At 34.9% G+C, this 21,322-nt stretch overlaps 1 protein-coding gene across 9 annotated transcripts in view; it reads left to right on the top strand.

Annotated features, from left to right (window-relative positions):
* ERBIN (erbb2 interacting protein) overlaps window positions 1–21,322 on the top strand; it is a 124,683-nt gene that overhangs the window by 56,144 nt on the left and 47,217 nt on the right. For 8 of the 9 annotated variants that reach the window (XM_078067274.1, XM_078067268.1, XM_078067270.1 and 5 more), the window contains 6 exons: window positions 7,428–7,506; window positions 9,035–9,124; window positions 11,305–11,361; window positions 15,191–15,254; window positions 19,668–19,742; window positions 20,616–20,760. In XM_078067274.1, coding sequence (XP_077923400.1) covers window positions 7,428–7,506; window positions 9,035–9,124; window positions 11,305–11,361; window positions 15,191–15,254; window positions 19,668–19,742; window positions 20,616–20,760 — 510 coding nt within the window. Of the gene's footprint in view, window positions 1–7,427; window positions 7,507–8,493; window positions 8,649–9,034; window positions 9,125–11,304; window positions 11,362–15,190; window positions 15,255–19,667; window positions 19,743–20,615; window positions 20,761–21,322 lie in introns of those variants that run through there. The other variant, XM_078067275.1, reaches the window with a different exon arrangement.

The following is a 21,322-nucleotide window of genomic DNA, read 5'->3' as shown; positions in this document are numbered from 1 at the left end:
ATTAAGAAGTAACTCATGATAAAATTTAGGTTCTGCATATGTTAAGGATAAAATGAGCCATCTTTGAAGACTGGCTAACACAAGCATTGAGAGTAGGCCTCACTGAGAAAGTGACATGAACAAGGACTTGAGACGTTAGCCATGTAGATATCTGAGTTAAGAATGTAGCAGAAAGGGAACAGCCAGTGTAAAGTTGGTAAGGTATGAGGGTCCATTGTATGTGTGGGAAACAGAAGGCCAGAGTAGCTAAAACATAGTAAGCAAGATGGGAGAGTGAGAGGAGTAGAGGTCAGAGAGATAGAGCCTTGTAGGCATTAGTATGTTCTCTGACATTTACTCTCAGTGACATGGAATCATTCGGAAAGCTTTGAGCAGATCGATCAGAGCATGATCTGATTTGTGTTTTAAAGACTTATGCTCGCTATATGTAGAAACATTATGGGTACAAAGGTGAAAAGTAACCAGTTGGGCTGCTATTTCAGTCATCTCTGGTGATAGTGATGGAAGCAGTGAGATATGGACAGACTCTAGATGTACTTGAAGGTTGAGTCCACAAGATTTTAAGATGGATTGAATGTGGGACATGAGATAAGAGATAAAGATGACCTCAGTGGTCTTGGTCTATACAAGTGAAGGAGTAGAGTTGCTGACAGCTAAGATGGGGTCATCTGTGGGAGTTGTAATTTTTAGTGGAAAAAATGAGGTCATTTTTGGACATGTTACATTTGAAATAAGATATCTATTTATTCACAGGGGTCCAGAGTTTTCAGTCAAGAGGGAACTCTGCTAGCTATACGTATGTGGGAGTTGTCAGCGTAGATAGTATATAAAGCCAGAGGTCAGATACAGTCACTAAGGGCATGAGTGTGAAAGAAAAGAGACCTAAAGAATGAGTCTTAGTGGCAACCCAACATTAAGAGACCTGGAAGAAGAGGAGAAAGGTACAGAAGATCCTGAGAAGAAAGACTAGTGAGGAAGGAAAGAAACCAGTAGGATGAAAATATTTTTCTTTGCTACATTTTAGCTTCTGAAGAAAAGGAACCATGTTTTAGTATTTATAGTCTGTAATAGTGTCTAACATTGTGTGTAGTTGGTACATATTTGCTGAATAATACAGAGTATAGGTAATTTCAGTTTGGGCCATGTTTTGTTTGAGATACCTAAGCAATACCTAAAGGGCATTTGAACATTCTTATTTGGAGTTAAGGGGAGGGCAGGGAACCAGAGATACAGATTTAGAACCTGTAGGAATTAAAGTCATAGTAAATACAATGCTAGTAGTTTGTAAAAGCAGAAAACCCGTAAGTATTTCAAAACTACTCCTTTAAGGAAAAATTATTACTATGTATTCTGAAAGCTGGAGATGATTTAGAATTACTTATTTCACAGATACTGGTTACTTTTTGTAAACCTCATACTATGGATTAAAGTACTTTAAATTTTTAAAAATATAAAGTATATGTTTGTGGAAGATGATAAAAGCATTATTTTCCATAAAATATTAAAATTATAGAAATCTAATAGAGAACTCTTGAAATTATTCTTTCTCCATATAAAAGTTTAGATCAGTAGAACATACTGTACTCATTGGTCTTTTTCTCCTTACACAGACTTTATCATGTACTAAAAATATTACAGCTCTTGGGTAATATTTTTTATGTAGACGATTTCATGATACTTCAAGGATGTAAAAAAGGCCAAAGAAATGAGATATTTAGCTCAGTTTTTTAAAATGAAGTGGGTTGCTAATGAAAACTGTGGAATGTCCTTCCCCTGTCCTTCCTCTAAATGTGGGATGTTTTATTTTAAAAGATGTGTTTTGATAAGAATAATACACCGTGGGGGCGCCTGGATGGCCTGGATGGTTAAGCGTCTGCCTGTGGCTCAGGTCGTGGTCCCAGGGTCCTGGGATCGAGCCCCGCATCGGGCTCTGTGCTCAGTGGGGAGCCTGCTTCTTCCTTTCCCTCTGCCCACCACTCCCCGTGCTTGTGCTCCTGCTCACTCTCTGTCAAATGAATAAATCTTCAAAAAAAAAAAAAAAAGGAAGAAGAAGAAGAATACACTGCATCCAAGTGGGATCCACTCCAGATATCCAAAGCTCCTTCAGTATTTGGGAAAATTAATCTGTGTAATTCACATCAATAGGCATATAACTAATTCCATTTTTTGGTGTTTACGTAAGAGAAATGAAATATATGTTTATGAGTGATTTTTTTTCTTTTAAGCAGATGTTGATAGTATCTTTTTCATAATAATCCAAACTCACTGCCTTTTTTGCCGTTTTTTCTTCCATGTCTCCCACTTCTGGGCCCTGAGTACCACATCTGCCCTGGGACCCCTGCTGCTATCCCCATACACATTTGTTAAAGTTTTAAGTCAGTTTAGCAAAAGAGTACTGTTTTAATCTATTAGAGTTATTTTAGTGTATCCTATAGAATTATCACTTGAGGCAAATTATTTGTTATTTAAAGGACTGATAAGAATTAGAATATGATTCAGCAACAAATATTTTGTATGTAAATGAATGAGAGAAAAGAAGAAGGAACAAAATTAGTGTAAAAAATATGGATGTTATTGGTAATAAGTCAAATTTAGTAAGTGTTTGCTGTTCAAAGGTACAATATACTAAATAGTTACATGTGCTTAGGACAGAAAATTGCATCAACCTAAACAAAATCTTCGAGCAGTAATAGAAGACACACAGATACTATTAAGTAATTCATTGTGTACATATCCTAAAATGTGTAATTGGAAGTGTTAAATTTCTAGGTAAAAGAGATGCTCTGTAGATCAGTACTTCCAATTTTACGACTTCTAACAAGGTTTTTAAGTTTTTATTACCATTAATAAGAAAATTCTTCTGTCCCTCATTCCCTCCAAAAGCAACATCTCTCATGTTCCTGTTACCATCATTTTATTAAAAAGTGGCTTTTCACTGAAAAAGAATGAATACTATAAAGCCACTAAATTTTATTTTATTTTATTTTATTTTAAAGATTTTATTTATTTGAGAGAGAGAAAGCAACAGATAGAGAATGAGCAGGGGGAGGGCAGAGGGAGAAGCAGACTCCACTGAGCAGGGAGCCCAAACGCTGAGCTTGATCCAGGACCCTGGGATCATGACCTGAGCCAAAGGCAGACGCTTAACCATCAGAGCCACCCAGGTGCCCCTAAAGCCACTAAATTTTAAAACTTAGATGAAATGAAAAATAAATTTCCAAAATCAACTGAAGAAGCAGAAAACTTGAAAAGACCAGTCAATACAATATTAAATTGGATAGTCAGAAAAACCACCAAGCCTACTTTTAAGAGCAAGTTTGACTAAACCTTCATGGAATTGGCGTTATCCCTAATTTATAAAAACTATTCTGTAGATTAGAGTATGGGGGAAAGTACACAACTCTGTAAGGGTAAAATACACTTTGATAACGAAACTAGATAAAGACTATTTAAATCGCAATGTTGGGATCATGTGTTGGGATGACAGGAATTACTCTGCCATAGATCTCATCCTCCATCAGGCTAGCCCAAGCCATCCCAGCCATGTTTCTCACAGAACAATAAGAGGACCCTGAGAGCTAGTGGAAATTAGCCGGAGAGCTATTTAAACTCTCAGTTTCATCTACTTGGCTGATGTTTCATTGGCCAAAGCAGAACACATGGCTGAGCCCAGAATTAGGAGATAGGGAAATTATACTTAATATTTTGATGGGAGTAGTTGAAAGATCACATTGTAGAAAGTGGTATAGGGAGTGAGTCCATTAATGCAACTACTCCATCTCACATACCTAGAAATGAACTTTACAGAAAACGTGCGGTACAATCTAAATGGAAGAAAAGTACAAAACTATGGAATAGGTGAGTAGAAGGATCTAAAAGGAAAGACTGTCAGGAAACATAACAATGAAAGAATCTGGAATATGACAGAGGTGCCTCTACAAATCAGTGGAATAAAAAAGCCCAAATATTTTGTTAGCACTTGGAACAGTGGTTTTGTATGGGAAATATACTAAAATAAATTGCAAATTAATTAAGGATAACAATATGAAAAAGTTACAATTATCAGATAATGTAGAATATTTTTATGACTTTGTGATAGGAAAGAGATCTTATTCAAGATACAAAGAGCACAGTAGGGGCACTTGGATGCCTTACTTGGTTAAGTGTCCGACTCTTGATTTTGGCTCAGTGTCATGAGATCGAGCCGTGTGTCGGGCTCTGCCTGGAGTGTGGAGCCTCGTTGGGATTCTCTCTCTCTCTCTCTGTAATAAATAAATTAATTTTTTAAAAAGCACAGTAGTAAAGGAATGAAATTTCTGTATGACTAAATAATACATGACAAACTGTGAGAAAAATTTGATATACTAGTATTTCTAAAGAATGCTTACAATCAATAATGAAAAGATAATCCAATAGAAGATGTGCAATAAACAGTGAGTTCAAAGAAGAAATAAAAATGATCAGTAAACACATGAAAATGTGTTGAGTATCCCTAGAAAATATCAAAAGTATCTAGCTTTAATTTAAATATACATTTATATTATTGCTGGTGAGGTTCAACCCCTTATATTGGCATGTAAAGACAATAGCAGATGTTGACAAGAATATGTATAAATAGGTATTGTGGTATGTGAAAATTGGTATTGTCACCCTGGAAAGGAGTTCGGAAGTATCTAGTGACATTGATAACTCTGTGCCATGTTCTGTTCAGCTAGTGAAGAAGAGAGGCAAAGGTTCTCCCCTCAGAGAGCATGTATTCTTAGTGGTAGGCTGGTAAACAAACTTCTAAAGATAGGTAAGTATATGTTAGCGGGCTTGACATTGTCCCATGTATTCTGTTATGTTGATATTTTTTCATTCTACTTTTTCCCTGTGTTTCAGATTGGCTAATTTCTGTTGCCATGTCTTCTGGCTCACTGAAATGTTCTCCTACAGTGTCTAATCTTGTTCTCTCTCTCTCTCTCTCTTTTTTTTTTTTAAGATTTTATTTGAGAGAGAGAGCATGCGCAGGGGGAGGGGCAGATAAAGAGGGCAAGCAGACTTCCCACTGAGCACGAAGCCCGATGTGGGGCTCAATCTCAGAATCCTGAGATCATGATCTGAGCCAAAGTTGGACACTTAACCCACTGAGCCAGCCACTCAGGAACCCCAGCCTTCTTTTAATCCTGTCCTGTATTTTTCATTCAGATACTATATTTTTTATTTGTGAAGTTTCCATTTATTTCTTAAATTTAACCTTTTCCTCTTCACCATTTTGTTCATTTTTTCCCCTTTAAGTACAGTAACTGTTTTAAAGTTCTTTTGTCTCTGAGTCTGTTTCTAGTAACTGAACAGTGGTAATGTTTTATAGTGGAATATTTCAAGCATTTACAAAAGTAGAATATAATAAATCTGGTGTACCTGTCAGCGAACTTCAGCATGTATCAGTATATTGAATACCTCCTAGTATACCTTCGTCTATACCTCCTAGTTTGCCATTCCTGATAGTTTCTGTTAAGATTTTATTTATTTTAGAGAGCGAGAGCAAATGGGGTGGGGGAGGGCAGAGGGAAAGGGAGAGAGGGAGTCTCAAGCAGACAGTGCTGAGTGTGGACCCCCACGTAGCGCTCGATCTCACAACCCTGAGGTCATGACCTGAGCTGAAACCAAGAGCTGGACGCTTAACTGACTGAACCAACCCGGCGCCCCTTCATCTCTGATTATTTTAAAGCAAGTCACAATCTTTTTCATACATAGAGATAAAACCACTCTACTGTCATACTTGAAAAAAAACAGCTAACGGTAATTCCTTAATATCATTCGATATCCATCATTGTATGTATTTGCTAATTTGAAGATTTGCATGACCTCTGTAAATTCCAGCAAAAGTAAAAGTTCCTAAAACTGAAATTGAGAAAATGAGTTATCTTGACTGTTAGAGAAATTGAATTTGTAATAACAATGGTAATAAAACTTTCCCTTAAGGAATTATTGAGCCCAGATTTCTTTAATTGAAATTATTGTGAACTCACATACAGTTTTAACAAAAATTGCAGAGTAGTCCTGTGTACTTGTTACCAAGTTTCCCCAGTGGTAATATTTTGTAAAATTCTAGAACAAGAGAGATTACTGACATTGATACAGTCCCCCAATCGTACTCTTGGGTCTCCTCTTACCTGGGTAGTTCCTCAATCTTCCTTTGTCTTTTTTGACCTTGATAGTTTTAAAGTTTACTGGCCAGTTATATAGTAGAATTTCCCTAAATGTGGATTTGTTTGATGTTTGCTTATGATTAACTTCATGTTACATGTTTTTGGCAAGAATATGACGATAATGTATTGCATCCCTTCCTAGTGCATCTTAGATTTGGTGCCACATGGTGTTGCTAACAGGTGATGCTAACTTTGAAGCAATTTAAGATGGTGCCTTTGATATTTCTTTAATGGCTTTTTTCCTTTTGTAATTAGTATCTTTTTGGGAGAAACATTGAGAGTATATTGGTATCCTGTTTTTCATCATTATTTTACCCACTGATATAAGCATTTGCTGATGAGTTTTAATTGAACAGTTATTACTGTAGTATTGGCCAGTTGGTGATTTTGCATTATTAATTTTTGGTCACCTGAAATTCTGTGTTTGGCACTGTGGTAAACTTGCTTACCTAGAATGATACAGTAATGAAGTTGAAAGAGGTTTAAATGATCCTCTAATGTCAACTATGTTGAATATTTGTATTGTGTTAGTACAAGAAGGAGTCTTACAAACAGAATTTTTTTAATATTTTAAAAAGCTTTTAGCCTTCTTTTAGTCTGGATTATAACATTGCTACTTGAAGTTTGTGGGTTATTGTTGACAAATTATTGTTACTATATTTTTGCTGAGATAGTTTGAGGAAATAAGAGTAAGTGCTTAGAAAGTTTACTGTAATTTGGCCTGTTCCAGCATTTATGTGGTATTTTACTGAAGTATTGGTCAGCAGCTGCCATCAGGTGTATCTGCTAGCATATCAAATGTAGATTTTCTGCTACTTCTATCTTCAGCTTTGTTCTCAGCTTTGTCATTTTACATGTATGCTAGGGACCACCTTAATCTGCAGCCCAGCATTAAAAAAAGTAATGTGTCTTTTTATGTCAGAAAACCAGGAAGACTGCAAAATTTCTGTATTTTATGTCCTTAACATCATCAGATAGAGAAGGCACTAATTATCAGAAGAGCTAAGAGAAGGAAAGGGAGGTAAAACTAATATAATTGGCAGTTATAAGGAGGCACATGAACAAAAGATGAAAGAGAAAAGAGAAATTGTTGTAGAGTTCTGTTTGGTTGATGTTGTCAGTTTGTCTAGATCCTAGTTGGTAAATTTTGAATCTGCAGTAATTAATTTTGTTATTATTTTATCCTTTTTAATAGATCCTTTTAATTTGATTATTAATTATCTGTTCACTTTCTAGGAATACAGGAGTTTCCAGAAAATATAAAAAATTGTAAAGTTTTGACAGTCGTGGAGGCCAGTGTAAACCCTATTTCCAAGTAAGTTCCTACTTGAATTACAAGTTAATTTTGTGAATAAAACAGCTGTGTGATGAGTAATTGGTATCAGCTTTAAATCTATACAAAATTTGAGTTTTAGATTAAAATGAAACCTTTAAATCATTTTTCTAACCCCGTATTTTACAAAGGTAAATTAGACATCGAAAGAGATAATGCGAGTGTTTTCCTCCAGGTCTCACAGATAGTTTGTGTCAGAAATGAGGCTAGAATCCAGGTTTCCTCCCTCAGTGATACTTTCACAATGTAAGAATATCTTCACTCGCAAATCAGCTGTGTGTAGCACACTAAAACTTTCAAAAATACTAAAAGAAACTGAAAGACCAGGAAGGTAAGAACAACAAAAAAGAAAAACCAAATGATTGGTTGCACCATATACCAGAGGTCACAAATGTTCTTTTATGTTGGTAATGGCTATAAATAGAACGCTTTCCTGACACCAAAACTGTTAAGTTTTGCAAAAATGGAATGGTAAAGCGAAAAATGAGTAGAGCATGGTTTAGTATAGCTATGTCGAAAACTGAAACCAGCTTTCACGTATTACAGTGCTGTATTTAATGAGTATTTTCAAACATTGATGCTTCATTTGCTGTGGTAGATGAAGGAATGGAATGTGGGAGAAACAAGATGAGTCAAAGACTGAGAGGTCTCACTGCAGCAGAACTTCGTACTTTTTAAAATCCAGGAAAAACATGTACTGATGATGTTTTATCTTTGCTAAAAATATTGCTCTAGCATCTAGTTCTAGATCTAGAATTTCTTTTGTAAACCAGAGGAAATAAAGGGAAAACCTAATACATACAGGTTCTCAGATGGCCTTAAAATGTCCTTTAGCTTTTTGTATTATTTCTTCTCATTTGCTTATTATAAAATTATGCAATCTTTATTTGGTTATTTAAGGGCCAGATGTTGAAATTGAAAATAATTCTAAACTAGTGGTTCTCAAATGGGAATGATTTTGCCCCCAAGGGTCATTTGGCAAATTCTGAAGACAGTTTTGGTTTTTAAAACCTGCGGTGATGGGTGGTGCTACTGGCTTCTAGTGGATAAAGGCCAGAGTTGCTGCTAAACACTACAGTGCAGAAGACAGCCTCCTCACTACAAAGAATTATCCAGCCCCAAAAGTCAGTACTGTCAAGGTTTGGAATTCCTTATCTAGTCCTTTGGGTTGATGTTAGATAAAGCAAATTTCAAGAGTGCCTGCTGATGTCATAGTTATGTCCTAAATACATTTCTGTGTGTTGTGGTTCATTCATATTTGACCTTTTTGTGCACATTTTATCTTCTTGAGACAAATACTATCTCATTTCCTATTTACAAAGAGAAGAAGTTATTGAAACAGGTAAATTATTACAAAAAGGAAATCTCAGTTTGAGGGTCCCTCATTAAAGTAAAAAGGTGACTGTTACCAGTTAAGAACATGTGTTGGTTAGACAGATTCTTAGAGAGATTCTATGAGACTGAAATTCTGTGTATTAATTTAACTTAAATTCTGATATATTTTCTATAGGCTTCCTGATGGATTTTCTCAGCTGTTAAACCTAACCCAGTTATATCTAAATGATGCTTTCCTTGAGTTCTTGCCAGCTAATTTTGGCAGGTAAATTACAGTTTCTTTTAAAATCTTTTCTTGTTGGCTCTTACAAAGTTTACAAAACTACAAGTTGCTTTAGTAATACTATTAATTACACTTTCATAGGCTCTCCTTTTGCTCTTCTTTTGTAATTATTTCCAAGCCTTGTGGTTTTTATAGCTTTTTCAGAACTTGTTATTTTGTCTTTGAATTTATTTTCCCAAGTAAATAATAAGCAGTGAGTATTTAGAAGAAAAAGGTAATTTACAACTTGAATTGGTTTTTGAAGTATGCAAAAATAGTTTAAATGTGGGTAATTTCTATATATTAGAGACACAGAATGCTTTATTCTTAGCATTTATCACATTTGAAAATGATCTAATTATTGATTTATCGGTCTTCTCCACTAGAATCAAAATTCTGGAGAAAAGAAAGTGTGTTTCTGGGGACCACCCCACTGGCACACTCCCACCAATATCTGAACATAGAGTAATTCTTGTCACTATAGTCTCTGAGTAATTTTTTTTTTTTAATGAAAAGATGAATCAGTGAATGAATGACTAATAGGTATCAAACTACTATTGTTTTAAAACTAATTACTAGAGAAAGTGCTTTTCAATGACATGTTAATTTTGGTCATCTTTTTGTCTATAAATAAAGATAAATACTGTATGATCTCACTTATATGTGGAATCTCAAAATAAAACAAAACCCGAGCTTCATAAATACAGAGAACAGATTGGTGGTTGCCAGGGGTGAGGGTGGGCAATATGGGTAAAGGTGGTCAAAAAGTACGAATTTCCAGTTACAAAATAAATAAATTGTGAGGATGTGATGTATAGTATGCTGGCTATAGTTAGCAATACTGTGTTGTATATTTGGGAGTTGCTAAGAAGGTAGACCGTAAAAGTTCTCATCGTAAGAAAAAGAATTGTGGTAACTATGGTGATGGATGTTAACTACACTTATTATGGTGACCATTTCACAATATATACATATATACATTATGTTGGATACCTGAAACTAATAATGTTATAGGTCAGTTACATTTCAATTAAGAAAAAAAGAATTCTGGGCATTGTTGTAGCCCAGTGACTGTCCAGTGGGAGCCGCCTTATCATGTTTCATATATTTATATACATACATATATATATGTTTGTGTATATGTGTAATAATGCATATACATTATATGTATAAAAAGTTAGTGTAGGGGCGCCTGGGTGGTTCAGTCGTTAAGCGTCTGCCTTCGGCTCAGGTCATGATCCCAGGGTCCTGGGATCGAGCCCCGCGTCGGGCTCTCTGCTCAGCAGCAAGCCTGCTTCTCCCTTTCCCACTCCCCCTGCTTGTGTTCCCTCTCTTGCTGTGTCTCTCTCTGTCAAATTAAAAAAAAAAAAAAGTTAGTGTACTTGTCAGATTTCTGTATCTGGTATTTGGACCACTTTTTTTATGGAAATATATTTGGCATATAAACATTGTGTAAGTTTAAGGTATACAGCATGTTGACTTGATACATTTATATATTGGAATATGATTGACATTGTGGCATTAGTTAGCAACTCTAGACCACCTAATCTTCTCATTTTCCCTTAATTTTATTGGGATGTGCATCACTGAAGAGCCAGAGGATTTCTCCTTTATTATGTCCCCTTAGGTTCTCTTGTTCTTTTTTTTTTTTTTTTTTAAAGGTTTTTTAATTTATTCATTCGAGACACAGAGATACAGAGAGAGAGAGAGAATATGAGCAGGGGGAGAAGCAGAGGGAGGGGGAGAAGCATGCCCCCCGCTGAGCAGAGAGCCCGATGCGGGGTTCGATCCCAGGACCCCAGGATCATGACCTGAGCCGAAGGCAGACGCTTAACCATCTGAGCCACCCAGGCGCCCCATCTCTTGTTCTTTTTTCTCTCAGAGCTGGACTCTGAAGTTGAATTATTGTTCTGTAATCTACTAATGGCTAATAATTTGGGGAGGCATGTTTGCACGAAATGCTGTGGGATTGATATTTGGGGCAATAAATTTGTGCTTTAAATGTGTTTAGAAGTGTTTAACTTTCCCCCCCCACTAATTCTGAGGAGCAGGAGGAGTCTTTTCTTACTTTGTAATTACAGAATAAATATTGGCTGCTTTAAAACTTTAGAGCATGACATCACTTTGGTAATTAAATTCATTGTCTTTGTCATAGATGCTTGATTTGTTACTTTGTTTTGCAGATTAACTAAACTCCAGATATTAGAACTTAGAGAAAACCAGTTGAAAATGTTGCCAAAGTAAGTAAAGGTGCTATTCTTGCTAAAATAAGAATTTTTAATTCTTTTGAAGACTTTATTTTTAAGTGATCTGTACACCCATTGTGGGGCTCAAACTTAAAATTCCCAAGGTCAAGAGTCACAGACGCTACTGACTGAGCCAGCCAGGCACCCCAAGAAATTTTAATTCTTAAGTCCTTAGAGAAATGTTAACTTTGTAATATCTAAAATAGAGTGAAAATTATTTTTTAAAGACTGACATTTGTGGTCATATTTTAATTAGTGGTATTGAATATAAAACTTTCACATCTGTTGTTGGTTATTTTATAGTGATTTCATAGCTTTCTGAAACCTGGTCTTGGCGTGACAAATATCAAAATATGTCTGTAAAGCCCACTAGTCCCATATAAAGGTCCCAGTTCATATGCTAGAGCTCTTATATAGTATTCATTAGTGAGATCTGTAGCGTCTTTATGTGAAGTCTGATAACTGTAATTATAAGAATTTGTCCGGTTTTATAGTCTGTTGTAAATTAGAAGTGGGGTAGAGGGCCCCCTGCTGGTAAGCTAACATCAAGAAGAGATGGCAATCCAAGAGCAAATAAGATAAAACTAAAACAGATCTACACACTCAGAATGCCCTGTAGTCTGTGTCCATTTATTGAAAAAATACATTAAAACTTCCTGAATTCATTGCTACATTTTTACATGTAGGCATTGGCAAACTACCATCTTGTTAAATCTGGCCCACTGTTTTTGTGTAAATAAAGTTTCATTGGAAACACATTCATTTACATATTTTCTATGGCTCCTTTTGCTCTATAGTGCTAGAGCCAAGTAGTTGTGACAAAGACTGTATGCAAAGCCTAAATTATTTATTCTCTGATCCTTTACAGAAAACTTTGCTGATTTCTGTTGTGATTGATTTGTCAAGAGTTAATTATTACCTTTTAAGGGAGATAGCTCCAGTTTCCCAGGAGTTAGTTTTGCTTACTGAACTTCTGTGGTATCTTATTTGTATCTGTTATGAAATTTACCATGTTAGTCTTATTTTTTTATACATTTTACTCCTGTTTTTACATGTACCTGTAACCTTCCCTATGAATGTAAGTCTTTGAGGACAAAGAGCATATCTAATTTTGATTCCCAGAAGACATTATCTATTAGCGGATAATTGTTCAGTGCAGAAATGATTGGTGTTTATAGGGATGGCTGTGAGTGTAAATTAAAATGGGAATTATGATCCATATTAAATTCAAAAAGGTTTAAATATTTTATAGATGTGGTACTGGCATTGATGACTCCTTAGTTCAAACTGACTGCTTTCTAAGAGATTTGAATAAGATGTAAATTGTTTACTGAAATAGCTAAGCCTGTAATTAATACGGGGTATCTGATAGCATAATTTTAACTCATTATTTTATCTCCTTATTTAACTTTAAATTGGGCTCTGTCTGATGTATTTTCAAATATAATTCTTTACTGCTCTCTTTTTAAGACTTGTAATTAAAACTTTTGAGACCTCACAAACTCTAAAGAGGCAGTAGTTTTAAATGTTACGAAAGTTATGTGTATTTAGGTTATGTGAGTAAACCTTTTTATAATCAAAGATGTGAGCACTGGGAAAGCTGTTTTAGATATGTAGCTAAGTGAAATTTAATACCATCTAAGTACTAGAGGGCACAGCGCCAAGCACACAAAAGATGTGTTTTTTTCCTCTGTGACATAAGAAGAGATGATAAAAAGGAGTTAAATACAAAGAGATTTTAGAGGTAAACAGGAAGAAATTTGACGGATATATTGTTTGTAGATTCTCCTTGAAGTAGGAAGCTGGATCTTAAATGAAAAGACTTGAAAATGAAAACATGAAATTTTATCTTAGACTTTTGAGGTATCTTAGTAGGACTAAAGTTGCCAGTATAAACTAATGCAAGTTGAGATGGAGACATTTTGAAGATTTTACACTACATTTCTCTTTTTGTTACATACACATGTCATTCACTTTTTCCTGCATTAGTTTTAAAACTTCACTTTCTAAAGATGTCATTTAGAATTGAATTTTTCCAGTGCACCACTTCTTTTTTGTACTCTTGTATTAGTTACCTTTTGTTACAGTGTTTAACTGCTCCGTGTGGATTTTTTATGATATTGAATTAAGAAAAATAAGATTATGTTTTCTTTTAGTCTTTGCCTTCCTTCTCACACACCTCTCTACTTTTCTCAAATGTTTACCTGAGATAGTATTATGGACATAGTTTAATATCATAGCATCTCATCTTTCTTCAGAAATACCCTGGAAACACCTTTTGCTTTGTTATGAAGCAAACTACAACTGACCTAGAGATTTTCTGGACAAAGACAGATATGAGTAAGGGAAACAGAATTATAGTACTTCATAGTACCTGAGACAAGGCCCTTAATAAGTCTAAGTTAAATAAAGCAGCTTTGAAAAAAATTGGTGTTGTGAAATAAGTTAAAGGAATGTTGATAGAATGGCATACTTAAAATGGAAGGGTCGGGAAAAATTAGCTTCCTCTAATGTTAGTTCAGTAACATAGTGGCATTACATTTATCTGTGTTCTTTTATTTGTTTATTTTTAAAAGATTTTTATTTATTTGAGAGAGAGAGAGCTTGCACACAAGCACGGGGTAGGGGCATAGCAGGAGGGTGAAGCAGACTCCCTGCTGAGCTGGGAGCTCAACGTGGGGCCCATGGGGCTCAGGGCTGATCAATCCACCGCCGGACCCTGGGATCATGACCTGAGCCCAAAGCAGTTGCTTAACTAACTGAGCCACCCAGGCGCCCCCAATTATGTGTGTTCCTATGTTTGTTAGTTTTTTTCCCTGAAAAGCCAGAGAAATGTTTTAAGTGAGTTTTATTTTACTTTTTCTAATTTGTTAGATTTCCAGAGAAGATAGAAATAGTCTGTGTTCTTGTGTCATAATTTAAGGAGGCTGTTGGTTTTTAATGATGTTAATTTTTAAGTCATTAGCATATTAATATGTACTGATAATATGATGATAACTGTATTTTGCTTTCATTTTGACATATCCTAAAAAATTATAGCACAAAGTTCTATATCTGGGTAGCTGGTAGTACCTCAGTCTACCAAATACTAGGGGTTTCTCTAAAAATAGCAATGTAAGAGTGTAAATATGTGTTTGAATTAATTAGTTTAGGTTTTTAAAATGCCATATTGAAGGAGAGAGAAAAGCACAATTTAGTTTATTTCATTGTTAAGTGAGTTTTTGTACAATTTTCAAGTCCCTGTAGTTGCAGAGAAATATTGGTAGTAAGTTGGAAGTTGAAAATGATTTTATCTACTCATTTATGATTCTTATAAAACTTTATTTTGAGTTGTCTTGAAATTAATTTGGAAATGTGATAAGAAATACTGTGTTTACTGTTCTTAGAATTTTGAGTATTAATTTTCAGAATTAAGCTATCTTAAAGTTTTACAAATATATGACCAGTCTTGAAAAACGGTAATAATTACTATGTAGCTGCCAAACAGTCTAATTCATTAGTTGATTAATATTATATGAAAATTTATTTTGTGAAAAAAGTGAAAACCAGTTACTCGTATTTTGGTCTATGCGTTTCAGTTTACTGTGACTACTTATGAATAGAAATGAAGACCTGATGAGAAGCCAAATTAGAGAATAATTCATAACTTATTTTATTTAGAAATTAAATAAAGAATACTTTCCTGAGAAATTATATTTTGTCAATATGGTGAAACCTGTACATTAGATATTACATTAAGAATGTTTAACACTATTACTTTTGAAAGCTTCCATTTAATTGATATTTTTGTATACTCAATTCTTCATTAATCCCTTGTGCATAGAACCATGAATAGACTGACCCAACTGGAAAGATTGGATTTGGGAAGTAATGAATTCACAGAAGTGGTAAGTTCATACCAGTCTCTATCCAGAGGTCTTAAATTTGATTGAGAACATGTGAAAATTGATGTATTTATTTCTTAGCATTTTAAAATATAGAATAGGTTAAAGATATATGTATTTTTTTAAGAAAAAAGATATAAAAGTTATTAATGGAAAATTAAGCAGACATATATATCTGACAGTAGTGAGAATAAAATGTAAAATAAATGAGAAACCCATGGAAAAGGGTAACTAAAAGTTTAGGCACAGTAAGTAGATAGTTTGAGAGATTATAAGGGAAAAATAAAGTTTCATCAGCCTAGAAGGAATAATAAAAAGTACTTCTGAGTCAAAAGTAGCTCCCTGAGGGTATTGCTCAGGAATTGATTCAATGATAAAATATTTTTCTATAATTTTACTTAATAGCTAAAAGGAAAACATTGAGTGAAACAACTGTTATTTTTCAGTTGGTAATAAGACCTCTGAATTGTTTTTGTTTTGTATGCAAAATGTGCTATGGTAAAGAATCAAAAAGGAAAGGACTATGTAAGTAGATTTTTGTCTTTAGTGAGTTCTCCAAAAGAACTCAGAAAATAAGCTAGATATTTTTTCTGAAGAGGAATTCATTGGCCTGAATATCATCATCATTAAATTTTTTTACATTATAAGTTTGGTTTTTAAAATTATGGTAGATTTCAAATGATAGTCTTTTTTTAAAAGATTATTTGAGAGAGAAAGAGAGAGCTAGCTCGTGGGGTGGGAGGGGTTGGGGGATCAGAGGGAGAGGAAGAGAGAATCTCAAGCAGACTCTGCGCTGAATGCAGAGCTGGAGGCAGGGCTAGATCCCACAACCCTGAGATCACTACCTGAGCCAAAACCAAGAGTCTGACACTTTAACCGACTGCGCCACCCAGGTGCCCCTAGTCTTTTTTTTTTTTTTTTAATTCTAGTATAATTAACATACAGTGTTTATATTAGTTTCGGGTATACAATATAGTGATTTCAACAACTTACACATTATTCGGTGCTCATCAAGAGCACTCTTAATCTCCTTTACCTTTTACACCCATCCCCCCACCCACCTCCCCTCTGGTAACCATCAGTTTGTTCTCTGTAGTCGAGAATCTGATTCTTGGTTTGTCTCTTTTTTTTTCTTTGTTCATTTACTTTGTTTCTTGAATCCCACATATGAGTGAAATCATGTGGTATTTCTTTTTCTCTGACAGACTTACTTTGCTTATTAGCATTATACTTTCTAGAGCCATTCATGTTGCAAATAGCAAGAACTCATTCTTTTTTATGGCTGAGTAGTACTGCACACACACACATCTCACGTCTTTTTTTTTTTAAGATTTTATTTATTTATATATAGAGAGAGAGAGAGCTGGAGAAGCAGACTCCCCTGCTGAGCAGGGAGCCAGATGCAGGGCTCAATCCCAGAACTCTGAGATCATGACCTGAGCCAAAGGCAGACACTTAACTGACTGAGCCACCCAGGCGCCCATACCACATCTTTATCCATTCATTTATCAGTGGACCCAGGGCTGCTTCCATATTTTGGCCATTGTAAATAATGCTGCCACAAACGGGTGTGTATCTTTTCGAATTAGTGTTTTCACATTCTCTGGATAATACTTAGAAGTGGAATTGCTGCATCATATTTTTAATTTTTTAAGGAACCTCCACACTGTTTTCCACAGTGACTGCACCAGTTTGCATTCCCACCAGCAGTGCAGGAGGGTTCCCTTTTTTGCACACCCTTGCCAACACTGGTTTCTTGTGTTGTTGATTTTAGCCATTTTGACAGGTGTGAGGTGATATCTCATTGTGGTTTTGATTTGCATTGCCCTGATGATGAGTGATGTTGAGCATCTTTTTATGTGTCTGCTGTCAAATGATAATCTTAGGAACAAGAATTTCTCAGTATTGTCAGCTTCATGATTGCCCTGTGGGTGTTATATTATACATTTGCTCATCAAATAGACAGTGAACTTTACAGCTGAAGTCAGTGGAAGAGCATGGTGGTTTTGTATACCTTATTTTTTTTCTAAAATACACTTTCATATTCTTTACTATATATATATATATTTTTAAAGATTTTATTTATTTATTTGACAGAGAGAGACACAGTGAGAGAGGGAACACAAGCAGGGGGAGTGGGAGAGGGAGAAGCAGGCTTCCCGCGGAGCAGGGAGCCCGATGCGGGGTTCGATCCCAGAACCCTGGGATCATGACCCGAGCCTAAGGCAGACGCTTAACGACTGAGCCACCCAGGCGCCCCTTCTTTTTATTTTATTTGAATTTTACTATATTTAATTGAAGATGGTTTATGATGGGTTTTGTTGTGTGTTGTGGAAGTTTTTAACCCCTTGTGAAAAAATACATACACTGTTCTTCCTAAATTGTTAAACTATTGTACTCTTAAGGTATTTAAAAGTATTAATCTACATCCATATTAACTGTTTGAAAAATCTTAATTATTGTTCGATTAATCAGTAACATTCAGAATCATTAATTTTTGTACCATTTCGGTCTGCAGCATTATGCATTTTTTAAAAAACTCACCCTTAAAATGATAACAGAAACAGCACAAAAAGGTATTTCTTTTAATCCAAGATACACCTTACCTATATTTATATGTTAGCAGTAAATCTGAATGACATGACTTTTATGTATTACTTGTGTGATGATGTTGATTAGATATGATGGTACTCTATGACATCACTGTGTCAGTGACTACACAGAGCTTTGTGTGGTGACAGAAATACCTTTGAAGGATGCATTCAATAAAGCCTGCAAGGGCAAATGCCCAAGATCAAATTTTGTCTCAATACCAAGGTCCACTGCAACCCTCTGATTAATTTTTTGATTATCAAAACCATACTAAAAACTATTTCATTAAGTAATTGCTAAGAGTTTAAAATAACAGAATGTGCATATCATATGATTATGCCTTGATTTATTTACCTTTCCCTTATTATTGGACAGTTAAATTGTTTTCATTTTTCTCCCTCTTAGTCATCGGAGTATCTTTGTTCTTTTCATAAAAGGCTAAATCTTTTTTTTTTTTAAATAGATTTTATTTTTTAGAGCAGTTTTAGGTTCACAGCAAATTTTAGCTGAGGGTAGGTAGACAGAGATTTTCCATATACACCCTTCCCACACATACATAACTTCCCCCATTATCAACACCCCCCACCAGAGTGGTACATTGATTACACTTGATGAACCTACATTAACACAACATAATTACCTGGGGTCCATAGTTTACATTAGGTTTTACTTCCAGTGTTGTACATTCTGTGGGTTTGGACAAATGTGTAATGATATGTACCACCATTATATTATCATATAGAATAGTTAATTGATAATAAATAGTTAACAATGATTAGTTTTCTTAATTCTTAATTGGTTCTTTTTTCCCCATTTTATTTTATTTACAATTTAAATTTAAATAACATATAGTGTATTATTAGTTTCAGAGGTAGAGTTCACTGATTCATCAGTCTCATATAATACCTAGTGCTCATTACATCACATGCCCTCCTTAATGTCCATCACCCAGTTACCCCATCCCCTCACCCCCCCCTACCGCCCAGCAACCCTAGTTTGTTTCCTATGATTAAGAGTCTCTTATGGTTTGCCTCACTCTCTGATTTCGTCTTTTATTTTTCCCTCCCTTCCCCTATGATCCTCTCTTTTGTTTCTTAAATTCCACATATGAGTGAGATCATATGATAATTGTCTTTCTTTGACTTTTTTTCGCTTAGCATAATACCCTCTAGTTCCATCCATGTCATTGCAAATGGCAAGATTTCATTTTTTGATGGCTGAGTAGTATTCCATTGTGTGTGTGTGTGTGTGTGTGTGTGTGTGTGTGTGTGTGTGTACCACATCTTTATCCATTCATCTATCGATGTGCATCTGGGCTCTTTCCATAGTTTGGCTTTTATGGACATTGGCTGCTATAAACATTGGGATGCAGATGCCCCTTTGAATCACTACGTTTGTATCTTTGGGGTAGATAACCTAGTAGTGCAATTGCTGGGTCGTGGGGAAAAGGTGAAATCTTTTTACAGATAATGATTGAGAGTATCTTTTTGTACTCTTGAAAGAAGTGGGACCTATTTTTATTTCTTTATTAGTTTTATAAATACTTGAGCCTGTTGTGTAAGCAAAAGCTTAAATGAGTTTTATGCAATCTACTCTTCTGGAATGCTTATCTTTGAGTTCTCTTTTAGTAGAACCACTGTAGTAACTATAATAAAGTGAAAAGTCTAGAATCTTGGCTCCGCTCCATGCCACGCGCCCCCGCCCCCAAGTTATTTATTAAAGGTTTTAAACCAGAAGTTACCATTACAAGTTCCTTGGAGCTTCTTTTGACAAAAACATTCAAGGAAATTATTGACTCCCCATACCCCTTTCTTATCCAAACAGCCTGAAGTACTTGAGCAACTAAGTGGATTGAAAGAATTTTGGATGGATGGTAATAGACTGACTTTTATTCCAGGGGTATGTATATCAAACTCTAAATAGCTTCTCTTATTACAGTCTATTCTTTGCAGTTTTATGAATTACACATTTTCAGATTACTTTTTAAAAAAAAGATGGTTATTTAATTGTTAATATATTAGATAGAAGCAAATAGCATTTTTTTTTTTACTATCAATACATTCTTGACTAAAATAGAAAATTACCATAGTAAATTTTGTAAAATAGACTCTTTGTATTTATTTATTAATTTATTTATTTATTTTTTAAGATTTTATTTATTTATTTGACAGAGTGAGAGAGAGACAGCAAGAGAGGGAACACAAGCAGGGGGAGTGGAAGAGGGAGAAGCAGGCTTCCCGCTGAGCAGGGAGCCCGATGTGGGGCTCGATCCCAGGACCCCGGGATCATGACCTGAGCCGAAGGCAGACACCCAACGACTGAGCCAACCAGGCACCCCTAGACTCATTTTAATTTCCTGGACCTGGAGTGTGTCCTTCACAGTGGTTGCAATTGAGTTTATATCCTAACTCATTTTGTCCGGAGAACTGTTAAAGTGGGATATTTTCCATGTAGTTTCTGTCTTACCGACTGACATTTATTTATTCCCATACCCAAAGAACCTAAGAATCCCTTTATGTCCTATCGCCCTAGTCAATGGTGACAGCTGAGTTCCCAACGAAAAGTATATGTCCATTGTCACTCTGCTAGGCTCTTAGCAGGAGCTCTTAGCTTTATTACTGAATACATTACTTATGGCATTTAATAAAAAATTGGATCTTTTCTCTCATATAAACATTTAATTGTGAATTATAACTTGGTATTGAGTGTATTACCTAAACTAGCCATAAATTCACTTAATATAGTCATGAGATTTCCTCTTTTTACTTACAGTTTATTGGTAGTTTGAAACAGCTCACATACTTGGATGTTTCCAAAAATAATATTGAAATGATTGAAGAAGGAATTTCAGCTTGTGAAAACCTTCAAGACCTCCTGTTATCAAGCAATTCACTTCAACAACTGCCTGAGACTATTGGTTTGTATTGCTTTCTAATTCATGTAATTTTTACTAATGTAAAATCTCAGAAATTACATTTTTGCCATTGTTTCACTCAAAGCTTTCAGATATCAAATTTTATTTGTTTTGAGCTAGTTTTATTGTACTGCCAGTCACAAATCTTATTTGAATTTTTTCCTCGTGTGATCAGTTACACATTTTACTTCTTGGTTGACATTACTATATTTTTCTTTAAAGAAATGTCATTTTTATCACTATAATAAAATTTAAACTCTTTAAAAAGAGGTTAATTTATCCAAACTTTAACTCCTATTCATAGCCCTTATCTAGGAACTTTTTTTCAGTCTCCATTTTAGACTCACAGATGAGAAAACAAACCACTTTAGTAAATCCCAGGAGAGTCTATATTTGTAGTTGCTTTTAGTCTGATGATAGTTCAAGGAAATTGAATTATTTTGATTCAAGAACCAAAAACATAAATCTTGCCATCTTCATGATGTTTAAACATAAAAACCAAAAAATATTTTTATATACTTAATTGAGTTACATAGCTGTTTTAGCTCAGGTTACATTTTGCAAA

The sequence above is a fragment of the Halichoerus grypus genome, chromosome 2 (genome assembly GCF_964656455.1).
Source record: "Halichoerus grypus chromosome 2, mHalGry1.hap1.1, whole genome shotgun sequence".
In the NCBI taxonomy this organism is placed as follows: Eukaryota; Metazoa; Chordata; class Mammalia; order Carnivora; family Phocidae; genus Halichoerus; species Halichoerus grypus.
Note: the sequence above shows the minus strand (reverse complement) of the source record. Positions and strands in the feature narration are given on the sequence as shown.